Raw genomic sequence first — 24,204 nt, forward strand, 5'->3', positions numbered from 1 at the left:
ATACATGTACAAAAAAGTTGCCAAAGTAGATAATACTAGTATACAGTTGACATTTTACATATAACTTTTCAAAAATTGAAATGTTTTTTTTTTCCAAACAACAAAACTACGCATAGAAAGTGATAGTTTTTTTTTCTTTTTTTTCCTAAGCTTCATTTTCATTTTTAAATTGGAAAACAAACAAAAACAAACAAACAAAGCAAAAAAACCAAACAGAAAACTCACAACTATGGGACAGAGCAAGTATCAACAAATACCCACAACATGGCAGGCCGTTGTGACCACAGAAGCACTCCCAGGTGCACACTCTTGTATCTATTCCTTTTTAAGTATAACCTCAGACATCCGAAAACACAAGCATGATAATAATAATAATAATAATAATAATAATAACATAACAACATTGACAATTATAGATTTTTAAAAAAAAAAACAAAAAACAAAGAACTCAAAAAAAAAAAAAAAAAAAAAAAAAAAAAGGTGAGCAAAACAGAAAACACATCATGTGAACCCCTCTCCCCATCCCCCCACCGCTTTACCCCTGTATGGCACGCAACCTCATCACATTCGTGTATCCAGACAGCCCATATTTACACCTATCTATAGAAACTCTCATGCACAGGAATCAACATCCCCCACAATAAAACTGCAGCATTCAGGAAATCAAGTCAGGAGGGTCTAACCGGGGATCAACTCAAGTTGGTTCAAGCTGGTTCACCCGAAAGACAAAACCCCAAAACACAAACTTAACAATGTGGTGTATACTGTACAGTGTAGCAAGGAATGCCCAGACCTCTACATTGGAGAGACCAAACAGCCATTTCACAAGCGCATGGCACAACATAGAAGAGCCACCTCCACAGGAGAAGACTCAGCTGTCCATCTGCATCTAAAGGACAAAGGTCACTCTTTCGAGGATGCAAACGTTCACATTTTGGACAGAGAGGACAGATGGCTTGAAAGAGGAGTGAAAGAAGCCATCTATGTCCACTGTGACCATCTTTGAACAGAGGCGGTGGTTTACGACACCAACTGTCTGCCATCTATAATCCACTAATCTATGATCCCCCCCCGAAAAAAGGGAGATTAGCTTGGGTAAAAGACTGAAAGTTGAGGCACACAGCAATGTGCTGTCGGTAAAGTTTCTGGGCTGCCTTTCCTCATATCAGCCATCCATCAATATTCTCGCCATTTAAAGCAAGGCATTATCAGGGACGACAACCTCTAGTCCTTTTACCAAATCTTCTTTTTGCAACATTTACTTCAAGGGTGTCTCTATATTCCAGCCGTGTATCTTGGTAAACTTGTAAACACACCCAAAGAGATCAGGAAATAACTCCAATACATCAATGTGAGGAAATTTCTTGCGCCTGTGAAAAAGGAAAGTTTTATTAATGAGTAGTAAGATTCCAAATTTATCATAGTATCAGAAATATTTCTGATTTGTTCATGTAATTCCAAGAAATTAATATATACCCATACAAAGATGTGTGTTCATTAATTAATCACTTTTAACTTAGTTTAACTTACTTATGCTCATTGAAATTGCGTATAAAGCGCAGTAATCCCAGTGTGGTTTCAGGGTACGGCTTTCTGCCATCCATCTCCTTAACCAGCTTCCGGGGAAACTGCAACAACAAAACATAGTGGTCATGAACTGGAACTAAGGCTACGTTCACACTGCAGGCGAAAGCGCATCAAATCCGATTTTTTTTGACCCTATGCGACCCATATCCGATCATGGTATGACAGTGTGAACGGCACAAATCCGATATTTTCAAATCCGACCTGGGTCACTTTCATATGTGGTACTGAATCCGATACATATCTGATGTTTTAGAAAGCGACCGCTGTGTGAATGGTCAAGTCGCATTAAATCCGTCTTTTACGTCACTGACACAAGACAGACGCCAATTATCAGCGCCGGAGAAGCGCCCAAGAAGACATCGCGAACGCTCCCTGGCCATCCGGTGAAACTGCTGGGAAGACGACGTTGGAGAAACGTGAACATTTTATTTGTACTGTATAATCTGCAGATTCTGACAGAAATCTGCAACTATCCTTTGAAGCACCGCTCCTCTAAAACAGCAATAAGGATAATTATTAGGTTATTTACATTATTATGTAAATAACAAAATAACTTAAAGCAAAAATTGGGAAACGTGAAGTCCGAAGTCTTTATATTAAGGCCATCAGTCAAACAATATTGTTTGCTCTGGGTCTAAACAGAGCGCGTTGTGTGTGAAGTCTTCTTTTGCGCATGCGGGCCGCTTTGAGCGCTCACACAAGAGCGCGTTTGCTGTCGCATTTTATTTGTAGTGTGAACGAGCACACAAAAAAATCAGATTTGATCAAAAAATCGGAATTGAGCATTAAGACCTGCAGTGTGAACGTAGCCTTAGAAATACATAAGTTTGACCCATCATCTGTAAATCACCTTTTCTTTCCACAGTTTGAAGGATCCATTAGCACATGCTTCTAGTGAAGCAATCAGCTTTTCATCAGCCTTTCGACAGTTTTCCACCTCCTCTCTGTTGCCGGTCTCTCTCAAATATTCAAACTTCCTGGAAATAAAGTTGAAATTATGCTTTATAAGTACAACAACAACAAAAAAAACTAAGAAGAAAATGTTGAATAATAACAGGAGCGGCACAAAAGAGTCTTGCTTAGAAATACAAGAACAGAAGTGTAGGAAAAGAATTTAGTATTTGCTCCCAATGTTAACATGCCTGTCTGAGTACAAGACAGTTTGACCTTATTTTCCCAACATATGGATTAAGCCTAGCAATAGACTGAAAACTTTTTCCTCTTTGTCTTGGAAAATGATTGAAAACCCTTCACAGTTTAGGCTCTCATTAGCAAATCTATTCCTAATTTAATAAAGTGAAACTAGAAATCACAGATTATGTTACAGCATGACTTCCTTACTCTTTCGGAGTCCAGAAGAAGGGATGGTTTAAGCATTCTTCTACTTTGGGTCTGTCCTTCGGTTCTTTGTTGATCATCCACTCAATGAGATCCTTTGCCACCACATCTTGAACATGATCCAAACTGTACTTCCCATCATAAATGTTTGACTCACATTTAAAGGATTTAAAGTCCAAGTCAGCAAATGGATGGTGGCCTCCAGAGAGGATATAATAGATCAGCATGCCTGCCACCTTAACAGTAACACATCAGTTTAGGTATTTTTACCAAGGCATCTTTCAGTCAATCAAGTTTTTATGGACCTGTATTACCTGGATGTCTGTGCTTGACTTGTATGATATCACAGATTCTTCTGCTAAAGTCTCTCGGGCCATCCAGCATCTGGTTCCTGCCCTGCGTGTACGTAGAGTTGTTTGGTCTTCGGGTAAGCGTCTGCTTATGCTGAAATCAGCTAATCTTGCCCTCCCAGTAACATCTGCAGGAGGAATGACATTCAAAACTCATGAAACCAAATCATTAATTTATATTTACCAGACATATGTTTTGTTTAGTTTTTCTCTGAATTTCAAACATGTCTTACCAATCAAAACGTTCTGGGGTTTGAGATCTCGGTGAAGAATTTTAGGATTTCCACAGTGAAGCACCTTTAGACTTTCAAGAACTTGTTTGACAAGTTTCTTTAACATCAGTGGGTCACGTTCATTCTTGATATATTCTTCCAGGGTGTATTCACAAAGTTGCAGACAAAGATATCCAAAGTTCTCATCCTCTGCAGCATCAACATATCGTACGATATAAGGATGATCGAGTTCAGGGAGTCGTAGGATTCCTTCTTCGTTCTTCAGCACTTCATAGTTGCTTTTAGACATTCTCTTAATGGCAACTTCTGTGCCGTCCTCTCTCAGCCCCAAGAAGACTTCAGTACCATCGCTTCCCTTCGCTATTCTGAAGTCCGCATTATTCACATAAAGAATGCCTTTGATTCTGGATATTTTACTGTCATCTGTGCCAGCGAGTTTCTCCACTTCCTCCTTCCACCTCTTGCTGATTGAAAGCCAGTTTTGTTTTTCTGACTTTTTATTGGTCTTGTAGTCAAAAGGCTTTCGATTTGAAGTTGATTCTAAAACAGGAACCTTTGCTGTTGGATCAGTTGTTGCAGTGGAAACTTTATCATTTAGGTCTTCTTGCTTTTCTGTCTTTTTCTTCTTCTTCTTTTTCTTCTTCTTGCCTAAAGTTGAGACTGCGTTTCCCTTACATTCTGAGTTTGGTTTGGTTAGATATTCTTTCACATTTCTCACCACCTTTTTCAGCGCTTCAAAAATTATCATTTCTACAGATGTCAGTATGTCCTCAGGCACTGAAGTTATCACTGATTTGAAAATATTAGCTACCTGTTCAACTGACAGAATCTCACTGATCTCAGTGGAGTGCTGCTCATTTGCAAAAGGGGCAACTGTTCTGCATAAGTTCTCTAAAAAGTTGACGTGCCAGTCCTTTGTGCCTTTTGTTTTCTGTATTATCACATACAGTGTTTGTAGTACTGATGCACAGATGCCAGGTCTCTCTTTTAAGCAAAGCACTTTCAGTACTTGTGGAACTGTAGCTGTAGTGTTTTCAACAAGGATGTTGGTGACACAGAGTTAAACCACAAATGAAGATCTTGGAGTTTAGTTGCAGCTTGTTTAACTGTCTTCATGAACATGTGGTGAAAACTGAAATGACAGAAAATAAACACCATCTCAACAGATAAAGCATGTTCACATTAATAAAGTGCATTGCTCTCACTAAAACATTAATTTCATCAAAATATACATTAATATCCAAACCTATCTGTATAAACTGTCGTATAAAGAAACTTACAGCATTCCAGCCTGATAATTCAGAGTGAATAGCATCTGATTACATTCCCATGCTGCCCTTACCATGTGTTTCTCAGCAATAAGGAACAAGAACCAGTGTTGCCAATTCCTCAGTAAGAAAAATGACTATTTGCTGTCCTAAAACTCGCTAGAATTCGCTAAGTGACATCATTGCCTAATTTGTTTAATTGGTCATACCTATGCAATTGTAACAGACGCTGTAGGAAAGAGAAATAACATTGCGGAAGAGACAAAGTGAGTAAAAAACGCCCTAAAACAATTTAGAATATATTTAGAAGTACAAATTAAATTTCTTTTAGCAATTATTGTTTTTTTAATGTCACAATTCTAACCCTCCAACTTTATCTGGGCTTGGGACCAGTGTTCTGACAAAACACCCTACCTGTAGGGTGCTACTTGTGGTTACTGTGCATGTGTACAACCCAAAACGGCCATGTTTCCGGTGTTAATAGTACACGACTATTATTTGATCTAGGGCTGGGCGATATGACCCAAAATTCATATCTCGATATTTTTTAGCTGGTTGGCGATATAAGATATATATCTCGATATTTTTTTAAAGCCATAAGTTAAGAACAAAAAGAGAGTTCTTAGTCACACTGTGTCCCAGATGACACACAGGCATTTTTATTTACATACAGCATAGATTTACATGAAGAAATTACTCAAAAATAAATTATGAGCATTTATTAAATAATCATGCTCCATAAATAAAAGAAAACAATGTTGTTTTTGTGCATAACAAAAAGCTCATAATTGTGCAGTCAAAATGTAAACTAACAGACGCTGAGCATAATAACAAAGACAGATTTCACAGCTGCTCTGTTCCCAACTTCTACTGCGTGACTGACAGCCTTGAGTTTGAAATCCTCTTTGTAACCATGTCTCTTGACAGGTGCCATTTATGGCCCTTATACACACACAATACGGTAATATTGCGTTGAAGCACAGTACGTATCACTCCACGAGGCTCCAGACTACGGTAGCCGTAATGCTCCGACAATCTATCAAGCGCTGCAGCTCCGTAGCTTACCAAAGTCGTACTAAAACATTTTTTGACAGATTGCTGAGCGCCGTGTACCACCTAAAATCGGTTCGCGGTCAGTAAGCACAACCAGAATTCATACATAAGGCGCGCTGTCAACTTTTGAGAAAATGAAGGGATTTTAGGCCGTGCAGCCCCTGTGGGCTGCATGTCGTTAGCATGGTTAGCTCGTTAGCGCGGTTAGCTCGCTAACACGTTGACGCCGTCCAGCCCCACAACTCGCTAACGGAGATTTGCCGTGTCCATCTTGTCGCTGCTTGCAGGTGAAGCTATGGGGGAGGAGGGGGAGTTGTGTTCAGTGAAGGAGAGGCGAGGCCGAGTAACGTTGCGCAGAGACAAAAGTGGACGAAAGAGAGGCAAACTTGTGGCTCCACAAGTATAGTTATAACGTAACATAGACTATATCGATATAAAGGATATTGTCACATCTTATATCTCGTATGAAAATATATCGATATTTTTTAAAAACTCGATATATCGCCCAGCCCTAATCTGATCCTACCCCGATCTCGTGCCGATCTTCTGGGTGCGAAAAAAAAGTTTACTTCTTTATTACAGTTAATAATTGTTTTCCTTAAGCTGTTGTGAATTTGTTAACTTTTCAAGCTAACATGCGTTTTGTATTTTGTGCACAAATACTCCAATTTTGAGTCTTAATTGAAGTCATATTCCAAGTCTTGATTTAGTGGTTCTAAACTTCTGTAAACTTGCATACAGCATAAACCTTCTCAATTAATTTTAGTCCTCCTGCAATTAGTAGACACCACGCTCCGTTGTTATGTCAAAAAAAGTAATATTGCACCACATACTTGTTCATTGAGTGATAATCGTTTTATTGTCCAGTAATATACTTATCAGAAAGTGTTTGAAAAGTATTTGTACTGTGCTAAGTGATAAGATCTTTCTTAAAATCTAATTAAAAAAAAAAAAATCAGGAGACTAATTTGCCATGAAGTATTTTTGGAAAAACTGTACTATTATTTTTTAATTATTCAAGAAATAATGTTTGATTACAAGCAAATGGCCATGAATGTGTTTCGGGGAACACTGAGGACTACTGCATTGTTTGCTCTATGTTAGATGCTGACGCTGACCGCAGCATGATTGAAATGGTAAACAAACAAACAAAAAAAACACGTAAGTCTTAGTATCATTACTTGCTAATCATGTTTAAAATGTTATCTAATAGTATTTACCAAAAAGAATATGAGCTATTTATTTCTCCTTTCCAGGTGCAGTGTGATTCTTGCCAAAGATGGGCACATTTTGAATGTGCAAAATATAAGGAGAGCAACCTAGAATATAAATGAAAAAATAATGTGAGGAAAACATGTAACAAGTTCTAATAAAAAACACCTGTCTTTTCCCCTCTATTTCTCCTTGTATTCTGTGTTAACATTAGATGAATGTGTGCTGGAGGCATGTTTTTAAGTGTGATTTGGCCATTAGAAAGTCCTACCTACAGATATGTACGATGGAGGCATAAACCACATAAGGTAGCATATTCTGATAAGGTAGCACGGACTGATAGACAAGACTATAAATTCACACTATGGTAGGATGTTTTGACAAAGTAGGACGTTTTGTCAGAACAGCGGCAAAAGTGACCCAAAATAGGCAGTCTGGCAGAGTTAGTTTGTGTGTGTGTGTGTATATATATCTTTTTAAGTAGTTTTATATGGGCTCAAATTGTGGTCATAAATATTTTGTATAGTAAATCAGTTTTGTACTTTTAAATCAGGATTTGTATGTGTAAAAAGAATTTGTAAAGTAAACAGTAAAACAGTTAAAGTAGAACATTTTGTCCGTGAGGACTCAAGGTCAGGCGCCTGTGAGCGCTTTGGCACGGGCGAGGTGCCCACAGCAGCACCCGCTGCTCGTTGAGAGCGATATGTCGTCATAACTCTCTATTAACACCAGAAAAAGTCGCCATATTTGTCGGTTCTTTAAGTAATGATGTCTCAAAACAGAATGAGACCAGAGAAATGCTGTTGCGATTTAGAGACGTTACTCCCCCTTCACATTTCCTGTTTAAGGTTTGTTGTAAGTTTTTTTTTTTTTTATGAAAACGCAAATATGTGTAAGATTATACACTAAACATATACGCACTTGTAAAAATATCAGGAGGATGCGCAACGGGAGGAGGCCAAGAACACTAAAGGCGATCAAACTTCGACAACACGTGCACTTTGTTCAGACTTATCCTCGTCTTAAGTAAACTTGAAATCCTGTGACGGTGAGTAAAAACAGGTCTACAACGTGTGCAGTTTTTACGCGAACATAGGGATTATTTTGCAAAACGTACCGTGCAAAAGGTAGTGATGTGTCCTGTGTGTCGAAGCGTCGAATCGTGTGTCGGGTAATCTCGGGGGCATGTCTGTGAAGCGCGTATCGAGGCTTGCTTTGATTACGTATGCAGTGACGTTCGAGGCCTCGCGGGCAGTCCGTACCACGTGACTGATTCAGGGACTGGTTCACCGGTTCGCGCCAGATTCGAAATAAAATGGGCAGAAAAACACAGCTGATTTCCCATCACACCGTGTTGTGGAATTGGATTACGTAAGTGTTACATAGTTACTTGAGCATTTCTTCTTCGATGGAACCAGGAAGGAAGAGATTTTTTATTTTATTTTATCTCTCCTAATAAAGTATGCACACAGTAATAAATATCACAAATGATAAGCACCATAATATAAATAAACAACACTACAGATCCTATAATCTGATTTCTGTCTTTTAGTTTATTAAAAAGTGAAGAGCCAAATACTAGTTTGTGTCATTATCCAGATGTACATAAGCATGATTACACAGGTACTAGGAGCGGGTTTTGATTATCGATTAAAATCGATTCTAGCTTGGATAACGTGATATCGATTCATTAAAATCCTGAATCGATTTTTAATATGAATATTACTACATTTCAACCACCACCAGCTAAAACAGTAAATGAGAGCAGGTACACCAATTCTGCACAAAGACGTGCAACGTGCAAAAACACAAAGCGCTGACGCGTCAGAATCAGTGAAATGTTGCCTTTCTCTCCAGACAGCGCGGACACGGTCGGGGCTGAAAGCCGACAGCTCACTGATTCTAATCTAAGGCATCTGCTGTGATGCTTACACATTAGATAAAGTCTCGAAAGTGTCAGCTTTCTTTTTATAGTTATAAAAATATGCAAATGTACTGATCTATGATCTGAATTATACTATTGACTGACTATCTGAGGCTAACAGTTACACAAACATACCAAAACTCTGTCCTGATAGTTTCCACTTTCTCTTTTGTATCACACATACTGAGACAATATTCAGGATAAATAACCAAGAAAACAATTTATTTATTCAGTTTAGAGGTTTACACATCATTATAATCACAGAGCCTTCACTTGAATTGTCCACTTGATGGCGCAGTAGAGCAAATGAATCATCACAATGCTTCGAACCATGAGTCGACCAATTGGGTGGAAAGCTTCAGTTCATCATGAGGCTTTATCTCACCATCACTAGTTATAGTGTAAATCTGCCTGTTCTCTCTCAGAAACCTGCCTGCCCTAAAGGATGTAATGCAAGGATGTCATCACTTTAGAGATGGAGAAAGCATAAAGTGACAATTATGAATCACTTAATATAAGGAGATTCTGCAGGTCATTAATCAATGTATAAAATTAAAATAAAATGTATTTTTAGTGACACAAGATACAAATATGGGATCAAGATGTATAATCGCTCAGTTTGGGGAAATTGTGGGTAGCCTGCAAGGGCCTCAACTTCTCCATTCCCACAATGTGCAACAAATGGGCACAGCTGATCTTCAACAGTGGAACATCGGCCAGTTACTTCCAACTTTAACGCCGCTTGTAGTCTTGGAGAGCAGCACACCAAAATTGCATGCACAACTTCTGCTAACAGTGGAAACGGATTAAGAAATCCATGCAAATGTAGCAGATTTCAAATGGTCGACTGCGTTGTGACGACAGACACAGACTGGCTGGAAACTGGATTTATTTCAGTGTGGAATCCATGCCGCTCTAAAAGACAAAGTGCAGCAGCAAAATCAGTGTCACACAGCAATAGCAGGCCTCTCCTCATTCCAGTGTGGAATCCATGCCGCTCTGCTTACAATATATAAAAGAAAATACAATCTATCAAAACAACAGCCACTTTAAAATCAAATGTTATAGTGGGGTAAAACAGAGACAAATATGAAGCCACTAATAATAACTTGTAATTTTTTAAATCCCCACTAAGATGGATCAAACACACAATACATATTCAAACAACTTTAACTTTTCCCAACATGGCTGAAAATACTATTCAGTGTGCAGCCTCAGGTCATGAACTCATTATACGCATAAAACAAAACCTATACATTTACACATACCTAAAAGACAAAGTGCAGCAGCAAAATCAGTGTCACACAGCAATAGCAGGCCTCTCCTCATTCCTGTGTAGCACAAGTAAGCAACACATAAACGGATGGTGTGACAGATAAAACGCAGTTCCAATTACTATTTTCCTCGTTCAAAACAATCAAAAACACTTTGGGAGCTTTTAGCCATAAGAACTAATACTTAGCAACGACAAATACACCAAATTTAAACGTATAATTTAGTACAGGGAGAGGAGCTGCAGAAAGTGTGCCTCACCAGTGTGGAATCCATGCCGCTCTGGCTGGGAAACCCCACACATGCAACACGTTTACAAGTGGCGTCACACTGATTAATGCCCCACTTCAACAGTGACACGTGGAACCTTAGTTTTACAAAAATTAAATTTACACAATAAAAAAAATAAACTATATACAATACAGTTTTGAGAATGTTCACACTCAGTATATTATATCTCAGCTACATACTCCCCCCTGAACTTCTCAAAATTCGTTAGGTAAGGGTGAGCAACTGAGCATCGCAAATAACAATTCATAACTGTCAGTGATCTGCAAATTTACTGGTGATACATGCAACAAATGTGTTTCCCAACTCATTGGGAGAGTAGACAAAAGAAAGCTGGCCAGACCCCCTAATGTTTACTCGCAAGAGAAAGTGCCTTATACACTATCCTGAACAAACAATACAATGACAGCTACTATGTAATGAATATTACCCTGAGCTTGAAACAATCTCAAAATAAATGTTGACGTCCAACATGAAGATCACCTAATATATAGAACAAGTAGTCCTCACAGAAACAGATTCTTGGCAAAGCTGCTGACCACATTGCCTGTTTGTAGGTTCCTTTGTGTCATGTTTTGGATCAGCCTATTCACAGGCTTCACCATTCGGCCCACTCTTGTCCTGATCTGACCCACTGCATTACTTGAGGGCACACTGCCAGGTTTCTTGAGGCTCCCAACCTCACTGGCTGGCTGACTTTCAGGATAACTGGTACTTGGTGGTGCTCTTTCCTCAACTGGGGTAGCGCAAACCCTGCTGCCATTGTCATCATCTACTTCAGGGTAAGCAGCTACTTCATTGTCAACACTGTGACTGTCCTGATGCTCCTCATCATCAAACTGCGCACAGATACTGTCCCCAACACTGTCACTCTCTTGGGGTCCTCTAAGAGCTGGGACACAATTATCTGCCATCTTAGCTACCCAGTGAGCTGTGCGTTCAGTACAGTCAACCTCAGAATCAGCAACAGGAGATTCTCCATCAGATTGACTCTGCCCCTGGCCGAGTTCTGACTCACTGGCAAAAGACATCTCTGGTTCACCCTCAGATTCAATGGGCAGGAAATTAGCTTGCAAAAGCAAGTTCCTATGGACAACTTTCTCCTGTCCACTCTTGGTATTCCTGATGCGATACGTATGGCATGTGGGGTTCTTGGAGACCACAGTATAGATGGTCGACTCCCATCTATCAGCTAACTTCCTACGGCCCCGCTCGCCCTTGTTTGCCAAAAGAACACGATCCCCTTCCTCAATGTCAGCACCTTTCTGCTTTTTGTTATACAGGTCTGTTTGACGCTGCTGACTGATTCCGGTGTTAGTTTGAGCCAGTGTGAGTGCTTCTCTGAGGTCATCTCTCATCCTTTTTACATAACTGTCATAATCTGCTACATCATTGTCCCTTGCAACATTGTGGAACATGACATCCACTGGTAACCTGGGGACACGCCCGTACATTAGGAAGAACGGTGCATAGCCAGTGGACTCATGAGCAGTACAGTTGTAGATAAAAGTCAGTGTCTGCAGCATTTGAGGCCATTTGTGTTTCTCTCTTGGAGGTAAGGCTCTGATCATATTTCCCAAGGTTCTGTTAAACCTTTCAGTGTGACCATTACCCATAGGGTGATAAGGTGTTGTTCTTGACTTTTGCACTCCAGCTACCTGCAGCAACTCTTGAATCAACTCACTCTCAAAACTGGCACCCTGATCTGAATGGATCCTTTGAGGGAAGCCATAGACACAAAAATATCTGTCCCACAACTGACGCGCAACTTGTTTTGCCGTCTGATCTGAACACTGGAAAGCATGGGCCATCTTGGTGAAATGATCAGTCACTACTAAAACATCCACACTCTTGCCTTTGTGATCTTCCGCGGACCAGAAGTCTATGCAGACAAGCTCAAGAGGACTGGTAGTTTTAATACTTTCAAGAGGGGCCCTTCCTTCAGGCTCAAGTGTCTTACTGATAACACAACGTTTACAGCACTTGACATGCTCACGGATGTCATGCTCCATGTTGATCCAGAAAAATCTCTGCCTAGCTAGATACAGAGTTCTGCTTTGACCCTGATGGTCAGCATCATCATGGACACCTGACAGGACTTGACTGATTAATGTGGATGGAATCACATACTGATGGCGCTTTTTGCCAGTGAGCGGGTCTTTACTCACTCTGTACAGGATACCATCCAGCATTTTCAATTTCTCCCACTGTTTCATTGTCTTTTGCACTTTATGTGACAGGTGAGCTCTTTCTCTACGTGATGGGCGTCGACCACGTATAACAAACGGAATGACTTGGGACAGTGTCACATCTGCTCTCTGCTCCTCCTGTAGCTCCTGAAGTGAGAAGGCAGACAAGGTGTTCTGGCTTAGTGAGGGAAGCCGATCTAGCTCTTGAGACAACCAGGAGATTGCTCTCTGTTTTGGACCTTGGTCCCACTCAGTGTGACCTGTGAAAACTGCGGAAACTTCATCATTAGTCAGGGAACAACATCCTAGACTCTCTGCAGGGGCTAAACACTCAACACTTTGGTGGTTGGCACTGAGCCTGAATGCATCCTGAACTGAGATTTCTTTGACTTGTTGTGACTCCTCTAACAGAGTTGCATAGGGTTCACTCATGAGTCTCTGACTAACACGGTTATGAATGAACGGCTGCCTGCTCAGTGCATCTGCAACGACATTTTTACTGCCAGGAATATACTTGATGCTGAAATTGTAGGGGGACAACTTTGACACCCATCTTTGTTCACATGCATCAAGCTTAGGCTTTGTGAGAATATATGTTAGAGGGTTATTGTCTGTCCAGACTGTAAAGCTATGCCCCTTCAGCCAGTGGCTAAATTTGTCACAGACAGACCACTTTAGTGCCAGAAACTCAAGACGATGGGCGGGATAGTTTCTCTGTGCACGGGCAAGGGCCTTGCTGGCAAATGCAATGGGACGTGCTTTACTCTCGCCCTCTTGGACCTGTGACAATACAGCACCCAAACCGTCCTGTGAAGCGTCTGTTGACAAGATAAATGGTTTGTTGAAATCAGGGTGAGCAAGCACAACAGAGCCAAGGAGTGCAGCCTTCAGGTGTTCAAACGAGTCAACATGTTCCTTTCTCCAGTCACTTGGGCTGAGCCTCCGGAAAGAAGCAGCACCTCGGGCGTTTACTTTTTTTCCTTTCGGAGCAGCAGTCAGGGTGAAAAGGGGCCTGGCAATCTTAGAACAGTCTTGTATGAAATGCTGGTAATACATTACCATGCCCAAAAATGACTTTATCTTCTTCTGAGATGGCGTAACCCCATCCTCCATCATGAGGTCAGCCTCTGAAATAGCAGTGATCGCCTTAACCTTGTCAGGATCAGTCGAAACCCCACATTCAGTCACAACATGACCCAAAAATCTCACACTCCTCCTAAGCAGATGACATTTTTTAGGAGCTAGCTTCAGTCCGTGAGCACGTAGTCTGCTAAACACAATCTCTAACCTCCTGAGAGCCTCTGCTTCACTGGGTGCATAAACAAGCAAATCGTCCAAGTAGCACAGCAGGGTTAGGAAATTCTGGTCACCAAATATGCCCATCATGAGACGCATGAAGCTTGCCGGACTGTTGCACAGGCCTTGGGGGAGTCTGTTAAACTCGTAGAGCCCCATTGGTGTTGTAAATGCCGTTAGTTTTTTATCCTCCTCTGCCATCTCAATATTGTAGAAACCAGAGGTGAGATCCATGGCACTGAAAATTGCATTACCTCCCAGGGCTGCCAAACAGTCTGACTGGTGGGGCAAAGGATGGGCATCCTTGATTGTGCGTGCATTCAACCAGCGGTAGTCAACGCATATTCTGAGATCTCCATTCTTTTTCCATACCAGTACCAGTGGAGACGCCCACTCACTGTTGGATTTGCGGATCAGTTCACGCTCCTCCATCTCTGTGAGCACCTGTCGCAACTTGTGATACTGCCCTGGGGGGACGCGTCGATAGGGAAGTCTGAATGGCCGGTCATCAGACAGGTGGATGCGATGGACAAAATCCTTTGCCAGCCCACAGTCTAGTTTACTCTTGGAAAAAACATCCTCATATCTGTGGATCAGCTGTAGTACCTGAGCCTTCCAGTGGTCTGAGACTTCACAAGAGTCGAGATCTAAATCTTCCAACCCCACCTTCTGCAGGCTGTCACGAAAGCTAGTGGAAGAGGGAGAGCTACTCTGTGTGTCGCTACACACTGTCTGGTTCTGGACTTTAAGTGTCTCACCTGGATTTTGATCAGAAGCCACTTCAAGATCTTCAACAGCTACACAAGTGGAGGCATCTGCCACCTTAGTGTTTCGTCTCAGTGTGATAGGTTTATCGCAGGTGTTCAGGATTCGAACAGGGACCCACCTATCGCCACTCATAGAAACCACAGTTCTGCAGACAATGACACCTTTTTTATGAGTCTGAGATTTTGGTGGTTCAATCAGAATGGCACTGCCCTCAGAGAGGGGTGATGATGCTGGTAGTCTGCCCCATACAAGGTGTTCTTGCTTGGGGAGTAGAGTAACTGCCTGAGCTAGTTTGACAGTGCCAATGACATCTGGCATTTTGTCACCCCTCCACCTATTGATGCCAGACAGCATATTGAGAAACTGCACTATCTCGGGCGCTTCTGCTGATTCGGGTTTACTCAGGACTTGCCAAAAATGGGGAGACAGCCTGAAGTGTCTGAGAAGGTGTTTGATGACATTTGTCCCCAAAATTAACTGATCTTTCTGACCAGGGACCACTAGAGCAGGCACTCTGAACGTACAATCATACACCTCCATCTTCAGCTCACATATACATTTGGGTTTAACCTGAACTCCACCACAGCCCACTAGCATAATGTCAGTGCGAATGTCGCTTAATTCCAGTGCAACCCCAGCGCTCTTTAACTCTTGCTCCGCCTCTTCGCTCAAAGTACACGCCATGGAACCTGTGTCAAGAAGAGCCTGCAAAGAGACTTTATCATTCACCAATGCATTCGTGTAAAATAGGCTGTCTGCTTCATCAAGTCTTACTATGTTCTGGGAAAGTACAACAGTACCAGGTGGGGCACATTTCAAGCTTTCTTTGTATACAGTCTGTATGTCATCACTGGGATTGAGGGTCTCACACTCCTCGCTCACACTGTCCCCTCTCAAGTGCAAGCATCCTAGTTTCCCTGGGGACTGCTTTGTTGGGTAATGGGCTCAGTTGCTCTGGGGCAGTCTTTTCTCTGATGCCCAACCTCCAGACAACCTAGACATCTCCTTTCTCTCATGCAGTGAGTGCGTGTAGAATGTGAGCTATTACCACAAACCTGGCATGAAGGGAACCTGGCTGAGACTGGAGGCTGTGGTTTGATTACGGGATGGGCAGGCTGGTTAGTGCGCTCTAGCACCCTCTCTAGCATACTGAGCACGCGGTCTAGAGCACTTGAATCGGAAGCGACAACTCCAGTGGTCTTAACCGGGTTATCTAGGGAACACTTTACTGTACCTACTTGGGCATGGTTCAGTTCAAGTTCAGGTGATTCACTTGTGGTTGTTGCAGTGGCCACGAGGAGGGGATGTGGTCTGGCAGAGCTCAGACTCTTCTTTTTTACATGACACTCTCTTTGATGTTCATCAATGGCTTCCTGAACTTCCATTACTGTCCATTTACTGATGGGCTTACATTTGAAGACACAGGCGAGGCTGGGATCAGGACAGTTTCTGATAAACATCATGGCTATTTCTGCCTCCATGTTCTCCATTTTGCCTCCCTGGCGCTGTAAGTGCCTGTCAGCTGTCTCAGCAGCGATATTAAGTCTCACCCAATAGTCTACTGGTGTTTCTTTTGCAACTGCTTGGGTGGCATAGAAGTCAGCCAGTGGTTGACAAGAACCAGGGCTATCACTAAAATAACGCCTGAGTATGGCATAGATGGTCTCAGGGTTGGTCACTGCACCAGAAGATGAGTTACTTTTCAAACCCACCCTAACAATGTTTTTAGCTCTGCCGAGGAGATGGTTCAAGATTTCATCCACTTGCATGGCTCCAGACAACCCTCTCTTCTCCAAATACACTTCCATCATATCTATCCACTCATGAACAGAGTACTTATCTGCATCATCACCTCGGTACATAGGTGGGTCTTTGATATCTTGTCTGACCACTAGGTTCATTTTGGAGAGGTCGAGAGTGGTATCAGGGCTCTTAACTTTGGGGGACTCAGTTGGAGCTGTCTGGTTTGGACCAAGCGGGACTTGACTGGATAATAACCGACTAGCGATTGATTCACCTATCTGAGTCCCCAGCTCACCAATAAGCTCTCGTAGCTCCTTGTGTGTGCTGTCATCACTCAAAGCAGGGGTTGAAAACTGGCGCCCATGAGCATTATTTTGGATAATGTCATCTGATTCTGATGGCTCATCATGAGACATTATGGATCTGTCCCTAACTTCATCTGCCCCAGACAGTCTCCAACCTCTCCCAGCAACTGGCGTGAAAAGGTTAAAGGAGCCTTGGCCCCTACCAGTCATGTTACTTACAGGAAATTAACAATAACTACAAAAAGAATTGGAAACAAGAAAAATACGAAAGTGCTTATCACCCAGAAAAATACAACACATGTAAATGTAGCCCAGTTAAACTCTAACACGTGTATCTTGGAGAAATGCCTACTAACAAAACACTGAGGTTTTTTTTCAAAAGGATCCACAAGATAATTTGGCTGATATCGCAGGTGTCAGAAGTGTCCAGCTCAACCTCGGCGATCGGCAGCGGCTGATCAGATGAATCCGGGTCACGGCACCACTTTTATGTAGCAGATTTCAAATGGTCGACTGCGTTGTGACAACAGACACAGACTGGCTGGAAACTGGATTTATTTCAGTGTGGAATCCATGCCGCTCTAAAAGACAAAGTGCAGCAGCAAAATCAGTGTCACACAGCAATAGCAGGCCTCTCCTCATTCCAGTGTGGAATCCATGCCGCTCTGCTTACAATATATAAAAGAAAATACAATCTATCAAAACAACAGCCACTTTAAAATCAAATGTTATAGTGGGGTAAAACAGAGACAAATATGAAGCCACTAATAATAACTTGTAATTTTTTAAATCCCCACTAAGATGGATCAAACACACAATACATATTCAAACAACTTTAACTTTTCCCAACATGGCTGAAAATACTATTCAGTGTGCAGCCTCAGGTCATGAACTCATTATACGCATAAAACAAAACCTATACATTTACACATACCTAAAAGACAAAGTGCAGCAGCAAAATCAGTGTCACACAGCAATAGCAGGCCTCTCCTCATTCCTGTGTAGCACAAGTAAGCAACACATAAACGGATGGTGTGACAGATAAAACGCAGTTCCAATTACTATTTTCCTCGTTCAAAACAATCAAAAACACTTTGGGAGCTTTTAGCCATAAGAACTAATACTTAGCAACAACAAATACACCAAATTTAAACGTATAATTTAGTACAGGGAGAGGAGCTGCAGAAAGTGTGCCTCACCAGTGTGGAATCCATGCCGCTCTGGCTGGGAAACCCCACACATGCAACACGTTTACAAGTGGCGTCACACTGATTAATGCCCCACTTCAACAGTGACACGTGGAACCTTAGTTTTACAAAAATTAAATTTACACAATAAAAAAAATAAACTATATACAATACAGTTTTGAGAATGTTCACACTCAGTATATTATATCTCAGCTACACAAACAGATTCATAAACCGAAAGAATATTATTTTACAGGATTAATGATCATATCAGCCGCTGGCTGATCACAAACCCTGAGGGTGTATACAAGAAGCAGAAGAAGCAGAGGGAATATCGCGTTTAAGTTTAGATAGTATTTGTAAAGATATTGACCATATCCTTTTCTGAAAGTGTGGATATAATGGATGGGGTAAGGTACTGACATGCTACAACTTTATAGTTGTTAAATTCTGGGTACAAGTATACATACCCATCTTGTACATGTTTTTTTAAATAATAATAATAATAATAATAATAATAATAATAATATTAATATTATTATTATTATTATTATTATTATTATTATTATTATTATTATTATCCTACCCAATTACATGTTTCTTTTAATCAGAGTATGCCTTTTTAATGACTTTACAATATCATTTACATTGTGTTCCTTACATTTTCCCTAATTGTATGTTATATTAATCCTATATTTCCATTTTAATATTTGCCTTGTTTTCTTCACTGTCTGGTCTGCCTCTGTCTCGCCTGTATGGATGCATTTACACCTAAATGTCCCCAACAAAGGATGTTTTAATTCACCACTATTCCAGTGAAACACGAGTCTCCCATCTTCCTGCTACCGGTCTCGAGTTTTTGTTCACCAAAGCACACACCAACTTCATACTGACGGACAGATCACTGCCCTTTTGCCGCCTTGTCTGACCGTGTTTTGTGGCTTTGGTTCACTTCACCTCACTCTTCCCCATTCTTGTCATTAAATCAGGCCGTTCTGCAACCATGGCAGCCATTCACTCTATGGCTTTATTCATGGTGTATTTTACCCCTTCACCAAAGGCCGTTCTCGTTTCCAACATTATATTTGCAGTGTTCGTCTATCTATCAATATCTGCGGAGTATTTTTTTTTAAAAATGAGTATCCCATTTTCTAAAGCACAGCATGTAAAGGGTAGCTCGGTTAGCAGGATGCTAGCATGTAGCGCTTAGTGAGACACGCCTCAGACGAGTTGAGCAAAGACCCCGTCTGTGTACTTTATACGTGAGCAACGAATTTAAATAAAATTAACGTTTCAAAAGACAAACTTGAAGATAAAAAAAATATATACTTACCGGAGAATCGCCAGGGTTTGCCGCTTCTATCTTGCTGCTCCTAAATTCAAAACTGCCTCTGCAGACAGACAGGGGAGGCGTGGAAATTGTCTTTGAGTTAGTCAAACGTTTTCCTTAGTTCGAGTAGATGATAAAATAAAATAAAAATAAATGGGATTTTAAGTAGGACTAGGCGTTCTGTAATGATCTCCATTTAGGAGAAAAACTTAATCACTCACCTTTAAACAGCTCTCTTTTAGGAGACACACTGCTGGCTAACGGTGTCATGTGATCAAACAGTGTAATTTAATTGGCTGAGAGCCGCTCGACTCGATCTAGTGCTGATTGCTCTGGCTTGGGTCATTCAAGTTCATCACTTTTGCAGTTGAATTTTTGCAGGTGAATTTTTGCAGGGAAATTTGGAGGATAAAAATTCAGTGTTATAAATTCAATGTCTAAAAATACTTGAATTCTGATGATACTATATTTCTTCCATATGCCATTGCTCACAAGTAAAATGTGAAATAATCAGCAGCTTGTTTTGATTTAAATTATTTCCCATAATAAGTTCAGTGTAGATGTACTTAAGGAACATGAGACTTTTTCAGATAAATAGAGACAAATATTGCAAATTACACAAAAGGCAGCCGCTAAAGCGTTTAAGTTTCAAAAAAGAACAAACAAAACAGGCTGTAGTGGAGATATCAAAGATAGGCACGGCTGTGGCACTGATTCAGTCTTTGAGCACTACGGTCACCCCGGTGTGTCGGCCAGAACACCACTTAAGGCCAAGTTGTCCCAGAGTATGAAAGAAGGAGGGAGCTTGAGGTTCCGTTTGAGGCACTTTATTGTCACCACTTAATTTCTGGGGCTGTAAACACAGCGGGTGTACATAGGTGGGTGTGTGTGGTTTCCTACAAACAGTGTTGGGTAAGTTACTTTAAAATAGTAACTTAGTTACATTACTAGTTACTTCTATCAAAAGTAACTCAGTTACTTCAAGTTACTCGTTACTTTCAAAGTAACTAGTTACTAGGGAAAGTAACTTTGGTTTTACTCAGAATTCTCTTGTTAATGTGTTGCTTCCATAACTTTGCCAGTCTTCTAGCTTGCTTACCTGCCACAAGTGCACTGTGCCACCTACCAATAGAAAGGAAAAGATAATGTGCATATTTCCACGAGAGAAATCCCACGCCTGGACCGTCATTGACTGCTGCCATGATTCTAGCCTACGTCACAGCGTCATGTGCGCCTTTTACATCCAACACAAAAACTGCAGTCGTGGTGCTTTGATTGTACTCAGAACTCGGAAATTCTGCCTTCTGAATAGGAAGATGTAGGTAACAGCAGACTGCAGATGAGCTGCTTACAGGGCTGGACTGGGACAAAAAATCGGCCCGGGCACTTTGACTAGAGACCGGCCATTATAGGAAAAATCATAAAGCCTTTGAATGAAAACAGACGCTGTTGTGACAGTGATGTACACTGTTTTGATGGTATATATGCATCAATCTATCAATCGTTTGTTGTAAGATTGAGATAATTATTTTTTAAAAGCTAGACATTTTAAATGATAATAAGAAAGAAAAGTATTTCTTTGTGCCCACCTCTCCTTGTTAATGCCCTACCTGCCCCCCTGGCAAAACTTTGCTAGATCTGCCCCTGCACAGTTACCAGCTGTCAGCTACCTAAAAAAGGATCCTGGTGTTATCTGTCTCTCAGAAACAGTTCATAACTTCCCTTCAACTCATCCATGTCACCTAAAAGGTAAACCTGTTTCTCCATCACCTGTTCAGCTCTGATGATTCAGTAAGGACATCTCCTGGTTTCATGTTTTCCTCTCACCAGATAACCAAACCGACATCATGACCAGCAGCTTTACAGCTGTGGCTCCAGCAAACATCAGCTGATACTAGAAATTAATATTAAATAAATTCTAACAACAGCTGATCAAGCTTAAACGTGCTGCTGTTGTTTAACGCGACATCGGCTGGTTTCCTCTTTCTGGCGCAAAGTGGGCGATAAACAAACAAGAGAGCCGATCAGCTGATCATTGATCAGTTTCATGATTGAAGTAGAAACGGGAGAGGGAGGGGGGAGAATGAAAGAAGAAGAGGCAGCTGTGCAGCAAACACAGAATAACTCCAGCTTTGTGCCTTTTTCAATGTAGCTGAATTACGGGACAAACTGTTCCTTTTCACCTCAATAAGAAACGCGTAATATTTTCTCTGAATACCAGACGGGACGGTTGGCAACTCTAATAACTTATGAACAAAATAAAGTTTAACATCGTTAACTTCATAGCACCACCCAGCTGTATAGAAACTCCGTCATGCTAGCTAGTACGCAGTACGGAAAAAGTCAGCACAACGAAAATAAACTCCACCTAAACTTGGTTTATATCTGACCCAGATAGACTGCAGGTCATAACTTCTTACCTGAAGTTCAGTTCACACTTGGACCGGCGGCCGCCTCGGGTCTCTTTTCCTTCTGCGTCCCCTTTACCTCATCCACCTGCTGCCTCCACCACTTGCCAATGTTACAGAATCTGTGGAAGCTCCGCGATAGCCACCACACGAAGTAACGACCCTATCTAAATCCCAGTAACGACTAACGCGTTCCTGATTTTGGCATAATAACTAGTTACCGTGCTCGTTACCACAATAATAACGTAGTTACTGTAACGCGTTACTTAATAACGCGTTAGTCCCAACACTGCCTACAAAGGAAATAAACAAGGGAAATAACGATAAATAAAGAGAATAGACAAGTCAAATACTCAAATATAAACATAATACAATATAGTTAACATAATCACATATAAAGATCAGAAAAATATAATACACTTCGAACTGCTCACACTATGCAACTAAATGGCATTAGTGCGAGGTTAAACCACCGTCAATATACAGGAACTACTTCCGGTAGTTGTACACAATAAAAGCGTCCGCCATTATAATCCACTATAGTGCTCGTATTGTGAAGGGCAAGCGGGACGCCATACTTCCGGTCAAACTACGTTCGCTATTTTATTAATCATCATACCTAATTGTTCGCTACAAACTCCGCTACTTCAAAGTAAACAATCACAAGCATCACATACAACACAAAGAGAAGGTCTGATAACACAGGAATGACATTATGGACATACGAGCGACCGTACATGCGTCAACAAAGCTAAACCGGGGTAAGCTAAAAACATAAATTAGTATCTGAAATGAGGGTGAACTCACGCGTTCCATGCGTGGCCTACCGCTCCAACTACGGACTACATTAGCTCCTAAATGGTAACATACTACAGTACTGACACAAACAAAGGGAAAATACAACACAGGTCACTACTTACTTGTCATTTACGCACACATAACATTCCCCAGGAATCAGAGCACCCCCTCCGGACCAAAACTGCTCATCCGACATTAAACTGCCCACTTTACTAACCGGATGATGTCACTAGAAGGTGGGCCGGCCCAAACTGACAGAAGACTGAACATGAAATGAACTTATATAAACGTATAAACACCAATAAAACTATTATATGAACTTTGGGGTCTTTTATACACAGGCTACTAAATTGTCAATTCCACTTAGAAACAAAATATTAATTCTAAAAATAAATCTTAGTTTTTTTTACAGAAGAACAGACAAAATCGACTAACTTTTGTCAATATCAAATAAACTGAGAACTAAAAGGAAATTCTCAATCTCTCCTTGTTGTATTGCTGAGCTTTTCAAACAGTTTTAACAGTTACTTTAGTCTGACAAAAGCCGAATTAGCACTTCCAGTCAGAGATTGAGCATGCACCGGTTTATTGTATTTCCAGACTTGCTTTCGGCACAATGTACAGTGCGCGCTACTCTGTTTTTGTCAGACTTGAAATAGCCGAAATACCTTCACAATACGGAACTTCTGTGGCTCTTCCGTTCGACAATCTCTCCGGCATTGGAACCATCATCTGTTTTCTCTTCTGTAACCTTCGGTCACGCTCTCGGTTGATTTTTCTCTAGTAGGAATGACTGAAAGATTAATACGCTCTGTTTTAAGTTATGTTCAAAAAAGAATGACTTCATATAGGGAAAAATAAATATCACATCTGCAGGACACCTTAAACTAGTTTTTTAATTAAGCAGCAAGGCAGAACAAAGTCGGGGCTGTATCAAGACACGAAGACTAAACCCCGATTAAACCAGACCCAGAACTGATCCGGAATTAAAACAGGACTACAACAGTTCAAAATCAGGAATACTTAGGACTTAACCAAAACCAAACCAGAATCAGAACTAGATGATAGTAGCACTAAAAATCATCATAGACCTGCACTACACTTATTTTTTAATTCTACCAAAGTACACTATTTAGATTGAGAAAAGTTTATATAATTATTTAGCCTCTTTGTGCAAACAAGCCTGCATAACTTAATAAATATAGAATTTGAAAAATAACAAACCTAAAAAGAAACACTAGGTACGAGATGCATGAGTACCTATGATACGGTGGTACTTTTGGTAAACAACCATTTGACTAACATGTGTGTCTCACCTGCTCTTGTGTTACACACCGGCCTGGGGGGCTGGAGTGCAACACAAGAAAAATAATAAGAAGAAGTAAATCACACAGCCACAGCTTTACAATGACTAGTTGTTTTATTAACTTGACAGGTAGCGAGCATCAGGGTGGGCATGGCCAAAACAACAAACAAAACACACTGGAAATGAATCAGAACTAACTTACCTATAGTGAATCAACCCCAAAAGAAAATACAAACTCTAACCCGTCTCCCTACCCGAAACAGGAGAAAAAGGTTGTAAAAGAAACGGCTTCCCACCCCTACAGCTACCATGTCCAGATACGACTCTCTAAACTGTTTTTACTGCAGCC

General features: G+C 41.0%; 1 protein-coding gene across 5 annotated transcripts; it reads right to left on the reverse strand.

The window, feature by feature from the left end:
* Positions 1–494: 494 nt before the first annotated feature.
* On the reverse strand, positions 495–23,420 carry LOC102785928 (serine/threonine-protein kinase/endoribonuclease IRE1-like). 5 transcript variants are annotated; one of them, XM_087837607.1, is made up of 8 exons: positions 23,218–23,420; positions 19,347–19,404; positions 3,509–4,640; positions 3,240–3,403; positions 2,929–3,161; positions 2,438–2,564; positions 1,531–1,628; positions 495–1,370 (listed from the first exon to the last, which is right to left on the reverse strand). In XM_087837607.1, exons 3-8 carry the CDS (start codon positions 4,254–4,256, stop codon positions 1,259–1,261), a joined length of 1,482 nt encoding a protein of 493 aa, XP_087693733.1. In that variant the 5' UTR covers positions 4,257–4,640; positions 19,347–19,404; positions 23,218–23,420; the 3' UTR covers positions 495–1,258. The 5 variants fall into 5 exon arrangements, with proteins under 5 accessions (XP_087693733.1, XP_087693732.1, XP_087693731.1 ...); XM_087837606.1 differs by lacking the exon at positions 23,218–23,420 and adding an exon at positions 22,672–22,819; XM_087837605.1 differs by lacking the exon at positions 23,218–23,420 and adding an exon at positions 22,672–22,819 and having other exon boundaries at positions 19,347–20,239.
* Positions 23,421–24,204: the final 784 nt, after the last annotated feature.

This window comes from Neolamprologus brichardi, chromosome 3 (assembly GCF_056152115.1).
Source record: "Neolamprologus brichardi isolate AB-2024 chromosome 3, ASM5615211v1, whole genome shotgun sequence".
Taxonomy (NCBI): domain Eukaryota; kingdom Metazoa; phylum Chordata; class Actinopteri; order Cichliformes; family Cichlidae; genus Neolamprologus; species Neolamprologus brichardi.

Coding starts and splice junctions, on each gene's coding strand:
- LOC102785928 (XM_087837607.1), bottom strand. CDS start 4,256: ATGATAATTTTTGAAGCGCTGAAAAAGGTGGTGAGAAATGTGAAAGAA. Junction 3,162..3,239: donor AGTCAAGCACAGACATCCAG/GTAATACAGGTC, acceptor GTTACTGTTAAG/GTGGCAGGCATGCTGATCTA. Junction 2,565..2,928: donor TTCTTCTGGACTCCGAAAGA/GTAAGGAAGTCA, acceptor CTTTATTTCCAG/GAAGTTTGAATATTTGAGAG.